Source organism: Furipterus horrens, unplaced genomic scaffold (genome assembly GCF_987537825.1).
Source record: "Furipterus horrens unplaced genomic scaffold, mFurHor1.1.pri manual_scaffold_4, whole genome shotgun sequence".
Taxonomy (NCBI): Eukaryota; Metazoa; Chordata; class Mammalia; order Chiroptera; family Furipteridae; genus Furipterus; species Furipterus horrens.
Genome location: NW_028327174.1, coordinates 10,948,515 through 10,965,375, shown reverse-complemented (window position 1 = coordinate 10,965,375; position 16,861 = coordinate 10,948,515). Strand labels below are relative to the sequence as shown.

Below are 16,861 nucleotides of genomic sequence, written 5' to 3'. Positions count from 1 at the left end.
TCCATTATGGGTTTTTGCTCTAGGTTACAATGAGGCTTGCATAAAACATCTTATAGTTAAAACATTCTATGTAAGCTGATAATAACTATGACCACATCCCAAACTCTACTCTTTTACTTTTTCCTCCCTACGTTTTTCTCATACCACAGTTTACATCTCTTTACATTGTGTATTCATTTAAAAATCATTGTAGCTATAGTGATTTTGAATACCTTTGTCTCTTAACCTTCATACTAGAGTTAAAAGTGATTTACATACCATTATTACAGTATTAGAGCATTCTTCATCTGACCAAGTACCTCCCTTTATCAATGAATTTCATACCTTCACGTTTTCATGTTACTAATTAGTGTTCTTTCATTTCTCTAAAGTCCCACCATCTAAAAGTCAGATGCTTGAACCTCCTTCATATTTTTCAACCAAATGATTGTCACACGTCTGCATACCGCTCATAATGAGGAACTCGGTGGCTCTGTAAGCAGCTCTGACTATGAAGCGGTCTCCCCTCCTTAAAGGCCTAGTCCAGCGCAGTGGTGCCTCACGTAGGCTCCGGGGTCAGGCCTCCTAGGCTAGAGTTCTGACTTTACCACTTACCAGCTGGAGACCTTGATTACATTACCCACCTTATGGGTGCTTCAGCCTCCTTATCTAGAAAATGTGGATTATAACAGTACATACCTTACCTTATGGGGTTGTTGAAAGGATGAAACGAGTCAATACCTGTTAAGTGCTTGGAACAGTGCCTAGCATGTAGGAAAGGCTCGAAGGCGTTGGTTAAATAAATGAAAATTCATGAATTCTGTACATGCAATTCCAGCTGGCTTAATTAAAAGTTAATTTTGGGGGGAAGGGTGGGGGTGGGGAGGAGCTCGGGTTTGGAGACGAGTCTGGATGCAGGGCCTTGAATAACACCATCGGGTCACTGACTCTCCCTCTCTCAGCTGCGTTTTCCTTTGCCTTGGCTTCAGTCTCAGCAGATCACTGCTTCAAGGGGAAACAGAGGCATCCACCCGGCAGCCCCGCAGCCCCAGGGAGTGCGTGCGTGTCTCACTCAAGAGTTCCCGCGCAGGTCTCACGATGGGTTCTCAGTGTCCTGGCTCGGGTCCCAGTGTGATGTCCTGATTCTAGGGCTCCTTCTGTGCCATCAGCTTCAGACACCACACAGACTACAAACTGGAGAGGGGTCAGCCCAGTGAAACATCCAGGCTCTATTTCCAAAAGCAGAAGGAGCAGATGCTGGATAAAACTGGCAGAGGTGTGCTGTGCCACGCATCCTGGTCACCTTCTCTGAAGGTGCTCCCCATGAGTAAGACTTTGGAAGATTTAGGTCTTGCTCCTGTTGCACTCTTGAAAGTGTTTATTAAGTTTTCTTAGAAAGAATACACTGCAAGCCAAGAGCACTGCTCAGAATTCTTTGGGAGACCACAGCCAGGCCTTGGAATAGCACCACGTGCCTGAGGAAGAGTCTAACGACTCCTCCCCTACGGGACACTCTGTGAGTCAGGCAAGGGTACCCAGTTTGTGTGCGTGTTCTCACAGGTCTGTGACCTGTGGCGTGCCAGAGCAGGCTGCCTGGCTGAAACTGCAAGCGCCCTCCTGGGCCTGGACAGAATAAATCTCACCAGCCCCACTGACCCCTGAAGTGAGGGCTTGGGCTACGCTCACACTGCCCTCACAGACCTGGCTGTCCAAGGTCGGTCTTCCCCCGGCAGCATGGGCATCATGCCCACAGCCTTGCCGCTCAAGTTGAAGTCTGCAGGACCAGCAGAGCTGGCTATTTTTGGGAGCTCGTAGGAAATTCAGAATCTCAGGTCCTACCTGAAGATCTAATGGATGAGAATATGCATGTCAACAAGATCCCCAAAAGGTCTGAAGGCACATGAGAAGCACCACTGTATTTGTTTCCTAGAGCTACATTATGCCAAGCACCATGAACCAGATGGCTTCAAGCAACAGAAATTTATTCTCCCACAGTTCTAGAGGCTAGAAGTCTGAAATCAAGGTGCTGGGAGGACTGGTTTCTTCTGAGAGCTGAGGGGCCGTTTGTTTCATGTCTGTCTCCCAGCTGCTGGTGACTGATGTAATCCTCGGTGTCCATGGGCCTGTACATGTGGCCCTCCAATGGCCGCCGTCATCACATGCCATTTTCCCTGTGTCTCTGCCAAAAATTCCCTTTCCTTCTAAGGACATAATCCAGTTACGTTGGATTAAGAGCCCATTCTACTCCAGTATGACCTTATCTTAACTAATTATATTTGCATTTAAGATCCCATTTGGAGGTTCCGGGAGTTAGATGAGCTTAAGACAGCTTTTGGGGGTACAGTGGGGGGGACACAATTCAACCTGTAACAACTGTCTTTGAAGCCTGCCATTCCTAAATACTAGGAGACTAGCTAATCGGGAAACACCTGGTGCATGTTAGTACATTTATTTTTGTAAACCATTTTATAGATTCAGGAAGAAGATGGCATGTCTACCACGAGGCGTGGAGGAATCTAGTTTTGCAAGGTGTTTCTTGTTTGGGCAGCACACTCGGCCAATCCTCCGCTTTACAGCTGACCCAGCCCGAGTGCAGGACCACCGAGGTGAGAGCCGTCTGGGGAGGTCTTCCCTTAGGCTACCCTTGGAATCCCCCAAGGAGCTTTAAAACTCCTGATGCCCGACTGCTACCCTCCGGGATTCTATTGTCATTGGTCTGGCAAATGCCTGGGCAGTAAGAGTTTAAACGTTTCCCATGTGATTCTAATGGGCAGCCAATCCGAGGCCTAATGGGATAGATGTCTGGTTTCTACACATTACAAAAGAAGGCAAGTCCGTTTCCCAGAGGGGAAAGCAGGACACAAGCGCAAACAATCCCAACTATGAACATAGACAGATGCCTACAGTTTGCATTTTAGGTGTTTTACTGTTCTTATGTGCAATATGAGGCTGCTGTGAGAACTAAATGAACGTATATATGTAGCACCGTTCTCAAAATCTCCCATGATGGGGGACTCTTTATTTCTCATTGCAGTTTTGCCAATTTTTGAAGTATATTTTGAGGCATTGACAATCGGAGGGTAAGTAATCTCTCTGTGCCTCCTGTGGGTGGCTCTATGGAGTTAACAAGCGTGTTCTTCACAGCGAACCCAACACCGTGCTGTCTTGGTTGGTCCGGAGACTTCCCTTGCCAGTAGAAGGTGTAGTTGGTTTCTCTGATAGTTCCGTTGTCGGCCAACCGGGTCTCCTGTAGAGCCGCAATGTCGATGTTTAGTCGTGCCAGTTCCCTATCGATGACAGCAGTTTTCCTGGCACCCTTGATCCACGGAAGGTCTGCAGTAAGTCCGGGGCACATGGTCCTGATGTTCCAGCTAGCGAGGCGAAGAGCCGGAGGCTTCTTTCTTGTTGTTTGCTTGGAATTAACTGGTGCGGGTGTTTTGTGGCCCACTTTTCGAGAGGCGCCTCTCTGATCCCCACGCACCCAGTGGGGCAGGCGAGCCATGGCGAGACGGTAGCTGTCCAGTGAGGTGCGATGACCTCTCCCACTGTCAGAGGAGACCCCTGGCGCTCGTTTCCTTCGCCAATCGGATGAGCTTATAACCGGTATCTGTCTCCTCCCGTGTTGAGTCGACATCTTGCGATGACGCTGGAGTGTCCTCTCAAGTGAAACTGAAGCTACAGAGCCTGGGCAGGGTGATATGGAGGGTCTGCTGTTGCCCATGCAGCAGACCCCCCCTCTCTTCGCAGCTGAAGGGTCCAAGGGAAAGACAAAGTCAATACAGCTTGGCTTCAGGTGCGCCGCAGGAGTTGCCGGTGTTGACTACAATGTCAAACCGCCTTAGGGACTCCGGCTCCGGATTTTCTGTCGGGGTTTACTCCCTTAGCCTTTCCCCTGAAGAGGTATGCCGCAAGGCAGCGGAGGTTTTTTGGAGTCAGAGTTTTCCTTCTCCGATTTTAGAGATGGCATTGGCCCAGTCAGCATTCTTAGCGCGTATGCCCCAACCCTCTGCGCCACCACCGAAGAGAAAGAACAGTTCTACCATGCACTGGACGAAGCGTTATCCAAGATTCCCAGAAGTAACGCTCTCTATCTCCTTGGAGACTTCAACGCAAGAGTAGGAGCCGACCACATGGCCTGGCCCACCTGCCTTGGAAACTTTGGGAGAGGAAAGATCAATGAGAATGGTCAGCGACTGCTTGAGCTTTTGTGTCACCACGGCCTGTGCGTGACAAACACATTCTTCAAGTGCAAAGAGATCCACCAGGTGTCATGGAGGCACCCCCGCTCCCGTCATTGGCACCAGCTTGACCTCGTCATCACCAGAAGAACGGATATTGGCAGCACCCTCCTCACCCGCAGCTACCACAGTGCAGACTGCGACACGGACCATGCCCTCGTGGTAAGCAAGGTGCGCATAATGCCGAAGAGGTTGCACCACTCCAAGATGAAGGGTCGCCCACGCATCAACACCAGTTGTGCCAGCAACCCAGTTAAGACCCAACAATTCATCAACAAGATGGAAGATGCACTCGGCGAGGGAGTGGCGGCAGATGACATTATCGAATCCAATTGGCCACGTCTCCGCGACGCCATATACAACTCCGCCATTATTGCTTACGGGAAGAAAGAGCGGAAGAACGCTGACTGGTACGAGGCTCACTGGGAAGAAATGGAACCCGTGATCGAGGCTAAGAGGAAGGCCCTACTGGCTTACAAGGTCACGCCCACTCCCAGTACACTTCAAGCTCTACGGGCTGCCAGGAACAAAGTCCAGAAGACCGCCCGCCACTGTGCCAACACCTATTGGCTAAACCTGTGCAGAAGCATTCAGGAAGCCGCCGATATAGGCAACGCACGAGGAATGTATGAGGGTATCAAGAAGGCAACAGGCCCAATCCCCTCCAAGATCGCCCCCCTTAAGTCCAAGACAGGTGAGGTCATCACTGACCAGGAACAGCAAATGCGGCGGTGGACCGAGCACTACCTCGAGCTGTACGCGACGAAGAACACCGTAACAGACACTGCTCTTAACGCCATCCCAGACCTACCAGTCATGGAGGAGCTAGACACCCCACCTACTGCGGCAGAGCTCAGCAAAGCCATCGACCGCCTCGCTTGCGGGAAAGCACCAGGAAGCGACGGAATCCCTCCAGAAATCCTAAAGAGCGGGAAACCAGTCCTGCTACAGCCTCTCCACCATCTACTCTGTCGCTGCTGGAAGGAGGGTTACATCCCCCAGGATATGAGAGACGCCAACATTATCACCATGTACAAGAACAAAGGAGACCGCAGCGACTGCAACAACTACCGGGGCATCTCTCTCCTCAGCGTCGTCGGCAAAGTATTCGCCCGGGTCGCTCTTGCCCGCCTGCAGACCCTTGCTTCCCGCGTCTACCCAGAGTCCCAGTGTGGCTTCAGAGCTGGCCGCTCAACAGTGGACATGATCTTCTCCCTACGCCAGCTGCAGGAGAAGTGTCACGAGCAGCATAAACCACTCTACCTCGCCTTTATTGACCTCACGAAGGCGTTTGATCTGGTCAGTCGAAGCGGACTCTTCAGCTTGCTACGGAAGATTGGCTGTCCACCACATCTGCTTGCTGTGGTCATGTCCTTTCACGACAACATGCACAGCACGGTGTCCTACAACGGTGCAACCTCTGAGGCCTTCCCAGTCAGCAGCGGAGTAAAGCAGGGCTGCGTCCTCGCGCCTACGCCGTTCGGAATCTTCTTCTCCATGCTCCTCCAATACGCCTTTAAGGACTGCAGCGAGGGTGTCTTCATTCACACCAGATCCGATGGCAAGCTCTACAACCTGGCCCGTCTGCGAGCCAAGACCAAAGTCAAAGAGGTGCTCATCCGTGAGATGCTCTTCGCCGACGACGCAGCTTTGACATCACACTCCGAAGAGGGACTCCAGCAGCTAGTCACTTGCCTTTCCCACGCATGCAAGGAGTTCGGACTAGCCATCAGCCTGACGAAGACGAATGTTATGGCTCAAGGCACGGGGACTCCCCCATGCATCACCATCGACGGATACACCCTGGAGGTTGTCAACGACTTCACTTACCTCGGGTCCACCATCTCGAGCTCTCTGTCAGTCGACTTGGAGGTCAACCGGAGAATCGCCAGGGCAGCCACAGTTATGGCCAGACTGAACCGGCGAGCGTGGAACAATTCCAGCCTCACTGAGAAAACCAGACTGCGCATCTACCAAGCCTGCGTACTCAGCACTCTCCTCTATGGCAGCGAGACGTGGACCACCTACGCAAGGCACGAAAGGAAACTCAACAGCTTCCACATGAGGTGCCTGCGACGCGTCCTGCATGTCGCCTGGCAGGATAAGGTCCCCAACACCGAGGTGCTGAAGCGAGCCAATATGAGCAGTTTGCATGCAGTTCTTAGCGAGAGACGCCTCAGGTGGCTCGGCCATGTCAAAAGAATGGATGCAGGCCGTATCCCCAAAGACCTCCTCTACGGCGAGCTAGCAGAAGGCAAGAGAATGACAGGGCGCCCAAAACTGCGGTTCAAAGACATCTGCAAAAAGGACATGACACAATGCTCCATCAATCTCAACACATGGGAAGTTCAAGCAGACGACCGCCTAGCCTGGAGGCTCGCGGTCAGGCAAGGTACGTCACGCGCGGAGGCTGCGCGCAACGAGGAGGCGGTCCAGAAAAGATCGAGGCGGAAGCAGCGTCAGCAGCAGCAACAACAGCCATCTGCCTTCACCTGTACCAAGTGTGGCAGGGATTGTCACTCCCGAATCGGACTGCACAGCCATTCTCGGCGGTGCAGATAGACTCTCAAGAAGCTACGCCATCGTCTCTCGAGACGGACGGCTGCCGACGACGACGACGATTTTGAGGCATTTTTATCTGGTGCTTATAAATTTAAAATGATCTCTTCTGGGTAAATAAATCCTTTATCCTAATGGTTTTCTTTCTTCTCCCTAGTGATGCTTTTCATCGGGAAGTCTATTTTTTCCCCCTGATATTAATACAGCTACATTGGCTAGCATGCTTTTGTTCAATAGTTAATTACATGGTATATCATCTATATTTTGATCCTTTAACTTAAAACATTTCTATATTCTTATGTTTGAGATGAACTCTAGAATGAAATATAGTTGGATTTTTAAAAATCTCCTCTGACAATCTTGCTGCAGAAGCTCTGTAAGGTAGAGAGCATTTGGTCCATTTACATTGACTGTAATTACTGATATATATTGGTGGTATAATAAATATTTAACAATTCACAGGGTACTTTGTGGAGGCTGTAGTTTTCACAAGTGACCATGAGAGGGCAGCTATAGGGGACTAACAGCCATTTACAGCCACGAAGGGACAGAGGGAACCCAGCATCTGCTCTCTGGGGTTCCCCACTGCTTCCAAGGGTGTGTTTCCCTGACAGCTTTGGGCATCCTTTGTCAACTAGTACAGAAAAAGTTCAATAGTTTAGTAACCAGTACTGCTCTACAAGCCATTCACAATGATATCAGCTTGCTGATATATAAGGGAGGACCCTCCCCCCCAAAAAACCAGAATTATCTTCTGAAAGGTGAGCCCCTTGTAGTACAGGCTGTCCCTGCTAGGTGAATGTTCTAGGAACCCATGTGTATCAGTGTACCAGCTGGCGTTGTTGTGAGAGGCTGCGTTCAGCTTCAGTGAGTTTTTTTTTTGAAGACTCAACACATTTGCCCATTTCCTGATGGGTGATTTAAGAGCACACCTGTCCACACTGCGCTGAGTGTTTAACAGTTTTTGATCAAAAAAACAGCATGATCCCTGTGCTCCACCCTCCCTATTCACTTGATTTTGCCCAAGTGACTTTTTTTTCCATTTTTTTTTTCCCTGGGATGAAAAAAGTCCTCAAAGGGAAACATTTCAAGGATATGGAAGAGGTGAAACAAAAAAGGGCAGAAGCACTAAAAGGCATCCAAATTGATGAGTTCAAAAACTGTTGTGAGCCGGGGATAAAACATCTAGATAGGTGTATTGCATCAAATGGAGAGTACTTTGAAGGTGATTGAAGTTTAAACATCTAAGAATACACAATTTTTTATACATAAATTTGTTGTTTGGGGGCTTGCCCTCATATTTGGGTTTAAGCCTATTAGTTTATCTTATTTGTAACACCTCTTCTGTGTTGGTATTTCTGTCCTTTCTGGACTTCTTTTATTATTTATTTTTCTCTCTCACACCTTTTCAGTATTACATTGTTTCTTTTCTCTTTCTTTTGTTTGTTTAGTAATTAGTGAGAAATTACATGATTCATTTTTGACTTTTCAAAGACTATTTTTTAAAATCCTCACCGGAGGATATCTTTATTGATTTTGAGAGACAGAGAGAGAGAGAGAGAGAGAAAGAGGGAGGGAGAGAGAAACATTGATCGGTTGCCTCCTATACTCACCCCAACTGGGGCTGGAACCCACAACCTCAGTATGTGCCCTGACTGGGGATTGAACCTGCAACTTTTTGGTGTAGAGGATGATGCTCCAAACAACTGAGCCACCCAGCCAGGGCCAAAACCTGTTTTTAATCAATACATTGACTTCCCTCCCTGACAATATGAGGGCCTCAGAACACCTTAATTTACCCCCTAGCTCCTACTAAGTTACTGTTACATATCTTAATCCCTCATATATTTTAATCATTCAAAATACATTATTATTATTATTATTTTGAAGACAAGATTCATTAACATTTACCACATTCATTGCTCTTCATTCTTGCTGCTTTAGGTTATGCTGGGAAGGCTTTCTTTTTCCCCTAAGCACATACTTCACAATTCCCCTTACTGAGGGTCTTCTCTTTGTAAATGTTTTTATTTTGCTTTCATTCATAAAAGATATTACCCTCAAGATGAAATTATTTGGCAAGTATTTTCTTTTTGCCCCTAAAGGTATCATTCTACCCCTGCTGCCTGGGAGTTATCAGTGTGTTAGTCCAATCAAAGCAATCTGCCCTTTTAAATCTGGCTACTTTTTATTTTACTTCATCTTTCTGCACTTACACTATTGTGTCTTGGTGTCTTGGTATTTCTTTTATTTATTCTCCTTTAAGTCTTTTGAGCTTCTGTTTTTGGTATCTTTCTGAAAGATGTTGAGCCATCATTTCTTAAAACTGCCTCTGCTCCATTCTATTTTCCCTCTTTGAGTCTCTGATTAAATCAATGTTAGATCTTCTCACGTGATCTAACCACTTTGTCTAGATTTCCAATCTTTTTCTCTCTGTGTTTCATTTGGGGTAATTTCTTCAGCTCTATGTTTCACTTTATTAACATGATATTTAATATGCTGTTAAACACAGCACATCCAATAATTTGTGTTATTGTATTTTTCATTTCTAGAAGTTCTATCTGGTTTTTTAAAAAATGGGTTATGTCACTTTTTATAATTTCCTATTCCCTGAAGTTGTCTTCAAACCGTATTTTTTCAACTTAATATGTATGATTAAAAAAAATTTAAGAATCTGTGCCTGATAATTCCAATATCTGAGATATGAGGGTTTCTTTCTGTTGTCTGTTGTTCCTGTTTCTTATCATTCATGGTGTCTGTGTTTGGTTATCTTTGACTATGTGCTAGCTCTCGTACCAAAAAATCACTTGAATAATTATTTGAAGTCCAGGATGAAAGTGCCTTCCTCTACATAAGATTGCTTTTATTTCTGGCATGTCTGGGATCACCATGAACCAAGTGCAATGCTTGAGATTCCCTGGAAGACCAATAAAATTGCAACTCAAGCTGCAATTACATGTGATGGTTCATCTACTTGGAATTCACATTCACCTTGAAGGTGCAGTCTTTTGGGTCTTAGCTTATTGTACGGAGGGTCTACCATTACATTCTCACCCTGAGTGGCCCTGGGTGTTGATTTCTGTCTCCCTTTACCTGATAGGCTATCAAAACCAATGTTAAAATTTGCCAGACTTAGCAAATACTCTCAGGAAAAAGGTAGCTTCTTACTCACTTATCTTTTTGGGGTTCCATCTTCCCATCATTCTCTTTGTTGTGCCAACCCTTTGAAGGCTTTAAAGATTATTAGTATTTAAAACTAGTTCTTAATCTAGTCCACCACTGTTGGAAATAAGAAGCCATGTAATGTCTTTTCAGTAAATGATGGCTGGATTAAGTGAATTATCATAATATCCCAGACATATTCTTTTGTTGTCTGTCTGCATTCACAAAGAGTGTTTCCTACTCTTAGAATGCACAGAATGCCCATATTCCACCATTTGACAATGGTGACAGAATAAATGCCACCTTTTCCTCAGACTTCTTCCTGTTTTCTTTACGTCCCCAAATCTGAAGCCTATTTCTTCCCCATCTAAACCCTCATAAGACTTTGCTTGTATCATCCTCTGGGTACTTAACTAGACAGAAACATATGAACAGAACTACCTCTCTTGTGGATTTCTACTTTCTTGAATTTCTGGGCATCTCAATTCCCTCACTTTCCCTCCAGCTCAGCCTACATTATAAACAGATTTCTTGGAAAATATCAAATCCAGTATTTTTAGGTTTGATGTCCCGGGAAGGGATCTTCCGAACACTCATTCTGACATACTGCTAGAACCAGGATATAGCTCATTCTAACAAACACTTACATTTGTGCCACACTTAAGGATTACTAGGGTACTCTCACGTATGTGCCTCTTACTTCAGTGTTGCTGTCATCATGCTGCCAGTGAGAATCAGGGGACGAGAGAGATGAGGAATACATCCAAATAGAGCCACAGAACCAGAAATGGAACACAGTCTTTTCTCCCAAGCCCACGGCTCATGCCAGGACACCCAGTTATGTCCCCATGTTATTTTTGCCACTGGTCATTTCTATTGCAACAACACCTTCAACTCTGGAAGCAGACATTCTACTCGTGCAAACACAGGTAGTTCAAGAGTTAGGGCGTGGGCACCAGGCAGAGGGGCTGGCTTTGCGAGGTGTCCCGCTCACACCTTTCGCAGGGGAAGGTTTGCTGTACCTCAGTCCTCCTTACCTCGCAACCTTGCTCCCGTTTCTCACGACCTGCATATCCACCATACAGCCCCCAGTAACGTAGGCAGCGAGGTTCAACTCTGAGAATTCGGCCTGAAGAAGAAAGCAAAACAAAGAAGGATTCAGTAGATAGCCATGATGCTGAGAACTGCTAACATTTATTGGGTACTCATATGTGCCAAGCGCCCATTTATAGCTCACCCAAAACTTAGGAAGCTGGCAATATTATTTACTTCCCTTGTTGAAAGAGGAGGAAGCGGAGGTGCAGAGAGGCCTGGTGATACATTCACGGTTACATAATTAATAAAGGGCAAAACTGGATTGAAACCCGTGCGTCTCTGATTCAAAGACCCATTCCATTAACCACTACTAACTAACTACTATTAAGCGCTGCTTGAAGGTGGAAGAAGCAGCGCTAGCTCCAAGACTAGAAGAGGCCACATGCTATCCAATATAACATTTTCTCTAGACTTCTTCAGCGTCGTGCTATGCTGTGGTGCACCACAGCCATGTGACCGCTTGTCACTGTTAATGGAACCCTCCTCAGGTTACCTGCCATCTGTTCCCTTTTTTGGTCATGGCTCCTTCCCCTCATTCCATCCACATGGTTACAGGAGGAGCACCATGTCTGTGCACTGAAATACTGTTCCCTGCTCACAGCTGATGGCATGGCCACCTGACCCGGGGGGTGGGGGTAGGGGGAATAAGATGCCCTTCCATTAGAATTAGAATCTGCTGAGAAGTTCATGAAGTTTCTTTCTAGGGGACTGTATCTTTAAAACACAAACCTGAGTGCAACTGGGAACCATGTTTTTTGCCATCTGGATTGCAGAACAGGGTAGGGGGGTGATGCACAAAAGAACAGGGGAGGAGGGGAGAGAGAGAGAGAGAGAGAGAGAGAGAGAGAGAGAGAGAGAGAGAGAGAGAGAGAGAGAGGGAGAGAATATGAATCAGCCACAGTCCCCATGGAGGGGCAGAGGCCAGAGATGGATAGTACTCTTGATGTTACATACCAGCTACAATCCTGCCCTTGGATTTTATGAGATGTCTCTGTATCTTTATAAGTTCATCTTTGTTTTATTATTTAAGCAAGATTTAGTGAATTTCTGTTGCATGCAACCACAGCCCCTATGGAATAGATCCCTCCTAACAGATTATATGTTCCCTCTGGGGACAGAGACTTACGTTAGGACCATCTGCATTAGTTTCCTAGAGTTGCCACAACAAAGTACCATGAGGAAGCTTAAACAGCATAATTTCTTTTCTCAGTTACGGAGGATAGAAGCCCAAAATCAAGGCACCAGTAGGGTCGGTGCTTTCTGAGGACTGTGAAGGCAGGAGCTGTTCCAGGTCTGTCTCTTTGGTTTACAGATGGCTGCCTTCTTCCCATACTCATCACATTGCCTTCCCTCCACATGTGTCTGTGTATCCAAGTGCTCCTTTTTATAAGGACACCAGTCATACCGGATTGGACGCCACCACATGACCTCATTTTAACTTGATGACCTCTGGGAAAAAAAATCTTATCTCCAAATAAGGTCATATTCTGAGGTATTGGGGGTTAAAACTTCAACATATGGATTTCAGGGAGACACAATGCATCCTGTACTGCCTTTATAGAAAGTGCAGAGCACTAAACTATGTCTTTTACGCAGTAGATACCAAAAGCTATGTCTTCGAATTTAATGAATAAAAATAACTGCTCACATACATAAAACACTCACTGTGGGCCACATACTTTCCTAAGCATTTTACATGTACATATTTATTTAATCCTCACACTTGCCCAGATTTTTTTTTTTTTTAAATGAGAGAGAGAGATGAAATAACTTGCACAATGTCACACAGCAAGAAGCAGAGCCAGGATTTAGACCCAGGCTGTCTGGCTCCAGCCTGTGCTTTTAATTGCTGCCCCCACTGCCTCTGCTGTTTAGCTGAATAAGTCATTAGGCAGATTACAACTGAGAATTTTAGGGACCTCAAAATAACCCATTTAAAGAGAAAAACAAGTTTATGTTGAAGGAAAATATCATTCCATGGTGATTTAAATGTATCCCCTTAGAAACATTTAACAGAAATTATGACCAAAGACCTAGCCATCTCCCCAGATGGCCTTAAAGCAAACCCAGAGTGCTTATGTCTCTTGCTCTAATTAATAACCTCATTATGCTGCAGTAAGGTGAAAAGCAAAGAGCCCTGTAATGAGTCCAGGTTAGTAAATAGTGGTAATGGCCTAGTTATTAAGTCTCATGCCTTAAAAATGCAGCCCCATCATGTTTAAGATACTTTGTTGGCAAGATTACAAAGAAGCATTAGCAAGAAAAGTCGATGCTTGTGTTTGTGAAGAAAAAGAAGTTGGCAGAAAGTTGCAACACAGGATAGCCAGGCACCAACTCGATAAAGACAAGGAGTGAATCAGAATCTTGAATGATAAGAGTTTTTGACTCAAAGGTGGCAAAGAGCCAGCAGCTGTCTTACTGACCAAATGTGAAGAAAGATACCTGGATAGAAGACATACTCAGGCTTGACATACAACTTAGAAGTTCATCGTGTTCAGACTGAGTGTCTAGAGTTATTTCCCAGTCATGGTTCCTGAGTAGTTACAGGAGGTAAATCCCGGGCTGTTGGGTAGCAACCCTCTGTTGGATCGAGCACAAAGAATTGTAGAAGCAAAGGAAGGGCACTCATCTGTACTTAACTTTTGAAAAACTTCAACAGCCATGAAAATGGACACAGGATCCAAGCCACTCCTCCTTCAAGAACATGCTTGCCTTCCTGGTAGAATCTTAAAGAGCAGCCACTTTTGAAGAGTGTCAGAGCTCTCAGAGAAACTGTAGTGGGTTGAACTGTATCCTCCCCACAAGGAGGTTCACATCCTAACTGGTGATACCTGCAAATGTGACCTTTATTGGAAACAGTGTCTTTGCAGATGTAATTAAGGATCTGAAAATGAGATCATCCTGGACTAAGGTGGGTCCTAAATCCAATGACAAGTCCTTATAAAAGAGAAGGGGAGAAAGAAACCCAGGAAAGAAGGCCACGGTCATGTGGTGATGGAGGAGACTAGAGTTACACTGTCACAAGCCAAGGAGCTCCAGGACTTACTAGGAGCTGGAAGAGGCAAGAAAGAACCCCCACCCCAACCCCCCGAGCCTTCAGAGGGAGTGCAGACCTGCTGGCACCTTGATTTCAGACTTCTAGCCTCCAGAGCTGTAAGAGAATAAATTTGTGTTGTTTTAAGCCACCAAATTTGTGGTAATTTGTTAGGACAGTCCTAGAAAATGAACACAATCATTTTGGAAATTAAATGCAATTTCAGTATTGCATGCAAAGGCGTCAGGGTTCAAAAAGGTCAATGTGGTTAGGTAAGACTCCTTTGTTCACTTCACCTAATACATACATAGGTCTGCCCTGAAAAAGTCCAGCCATAATTCATATAACGAGAATGGTTTGTGCAACATCAGTGTAACCTGGCAGCCAAGGAGAGTGGACTGGAATGCACATGTGTGAACAATGACGACTTCACTGTACTAGTCAGTGGGGGCGGTAGATGCTGTTGAGTGAGCATGTGTGCTGTGTGGCCGTCACATTCAAAATGACCGAGCAAGTACAGCAATGAATCTGCATCTAATTTTGCGTTAAGCTTGAACATTCCTCCATGGAACTATTCAGATGATTCAGAAGGCTTTCGGGGACAATGCAATCAGTGCAGCACAAATAAAGGTGTGGCACAAATGCTTCGAATATAGTTGAGAGTCTGCTGAAAACGGTCCATGTGCTGGAAGGCCTGCAACAAGCAGAACACCTGCAAATGTTGAACGTGTATGGCCTGCAATCAACAAAGATCAGCGACTGACAGTGCGAGAGCTAGAAACTGATCTGGGGATTCTAAAAACTACTGTGTCTGAGATTTTGATGCAGATCTAGGCATGAAACACGTCACGGCAAAATTCATTTTGCAGCTTCTGCTACCAGAGCAGAAGAAACATCATGCTGCAGGTGCTAAAGACTTGATTCAAACTGCTACCAATGAACCAGATTTCCTCAAGGTCATAACTGAAGATGAATCATGGGTCTATGGCTATGATCTGGAAATGAAGGCCCAGTCATCCCAATGGACATCTCCTGGTTCTCCATACCCAGAGAAGGCACAGCAAAGTCACAGCAAGATCAAGACCATGTGTTAACTGTTTTTTTACTGGGAAGGTGTTGTTCATCATGAGTACGCCCCTCCAGGCCAAACAATTAATAAGGTATACTACCTCAAATGTTCTTGGTCTGTTGAGAGATTCAATATGATGAAAATGGTCACAGCTATGAGCAACTGGTGATTGGCAGCTTCATCACGACAACATGCCCACTCACGTATCACATCTCATGCAGAGTTTTTTGGCGAAACATCAAATCATCCAGGTGACTCAGCCCCCTCCTACAGTAGCCCAGATTTGGTGCCCTGTGACTTCTGGCTTTTCCAAAAACTAAAATCACCCTTGAAAGGGAAGAGATTTCAGACCATCAATGAGATTCAGGAAAATATGACAGGGCAGCTGATGGAGATTCCAACATAGGATTCTGCAGAGTGTTTTGAACAGTGGAAGAGACACTGGGAAAACTGTGTGAGGCTCCAAGGTGCCTCCTCTGAAGGGGACTAAGGTGTCATTGTCCTTTGTACAATGTTTCTTGTATCCTGTATCTTCTTCAATAAATGTCTCCATTTTTCACATTGCGTGGCTGGATACTTTCTGGACAAAACTTTGACCTCAAAAACATTTAGGCCCCAAGTGTTTTCCTTTGTGTTAATACTACACAATAAGCACTGTGGTGTGGATAAGTGAATATTCAGGAAAACTACATTCAACTGTAAGCTGGACAATATATTAGCTGATGAATTTGATCAAAGCACTATCTACTTTGAGTCTCGGTTTTGACATCTTTAAAATGGAGCTATTAATATCAATAATATATATATATTTAAAAGTTTTATTAAAGATTCAATATAATATATATGAAACACCTCACACAGGGCTGAGACAGAAGGAAGATCTCTGTAAACAGCTGCCATTATTATTTTCAAATATTTCATTGTCTTGGTAAGAGTAAACAATGTACAAAAAATGGTGTGACAAGAAAATGAGCAACCTCTTCAAATATGTATAACACAAATTATAGGCCCTGGCTGGATAGCTCAGTTGGTTAGCGTGTTAGAGCATTGTCCCAACATGCCAGAGTTGTGGGATCGATCCCTGGTCAGCCCATGTGCAAGAAGCAACCAATGGATGCATAAATAAGTGGAACAACAAGTCTATGTTTCCTTCTCTCTCTCTCTCTCAAATCAATAAATAAATTTAAAAAAAAATTTAACTGAGGTTTAAAATATTAAGAGTAAGGATTTCTGATTATGTGTACAATGAATTAATAGGGACTATATTTCCACTCTCATCTTAACTAGAAAACCAGACAAAATGTATTAATAGTTTTCAGACAGTGGACAACAGGCATGGCAGGACTACAATTCCTGCAAAAAGAAAACTTAATGAAATTACCCCTATGATTACTGAGGTTGACTGCCTGGAGGCAGTTTTAAGTCAGTAGAGCAGTGTGGGAGAATGCCAACATGCTTGGCAGCCTCACTGAGCTGAGGAGTCAGATTAGAGTTCAGGGAGGCCGAGGCGGCTAGAATTTGCAGGACAGAATATAGGAAGAGATGGCAATGCACAGAAAAAGACTTCCAGGGAGATCTGTAAGTCTTTGAGTGTGGATCTGAGCATGCATGAAAGGGAAGAACCATTAAAAAACAGTAAACTTAACACTCTCCAGAAATCACACAGGCTGGGAATAGTTCATGTTCTCCCAGCTAGCATGTAAAGATCTTGTAATATGAGTAGGG

At 45.3% G+C, this 16,861-nt stretch overlaps 1 protein-coding gene across 1 annotated transcript in view; it reads right to left on the bottom strand.

The window, feature by feature from the left end:
- Positions 1-16,861, bottom strand: part of SYN3 (synapsin III) — a 364,472-nt gene that overhangs the window by 301,686 nt on the left and 45,925 nt on the right. Inside the window, exon 3 of the mRNA XM_090272551.1 lies at positions 10,976-11,067. Within this exon, the coding sequence (XP_090128677.1) occupies positions 10,976-11,067 (92 nt within the window). The remainder of the gene's footprint in view (positions 1-10,975; positions 11,068-16,861) is intronic.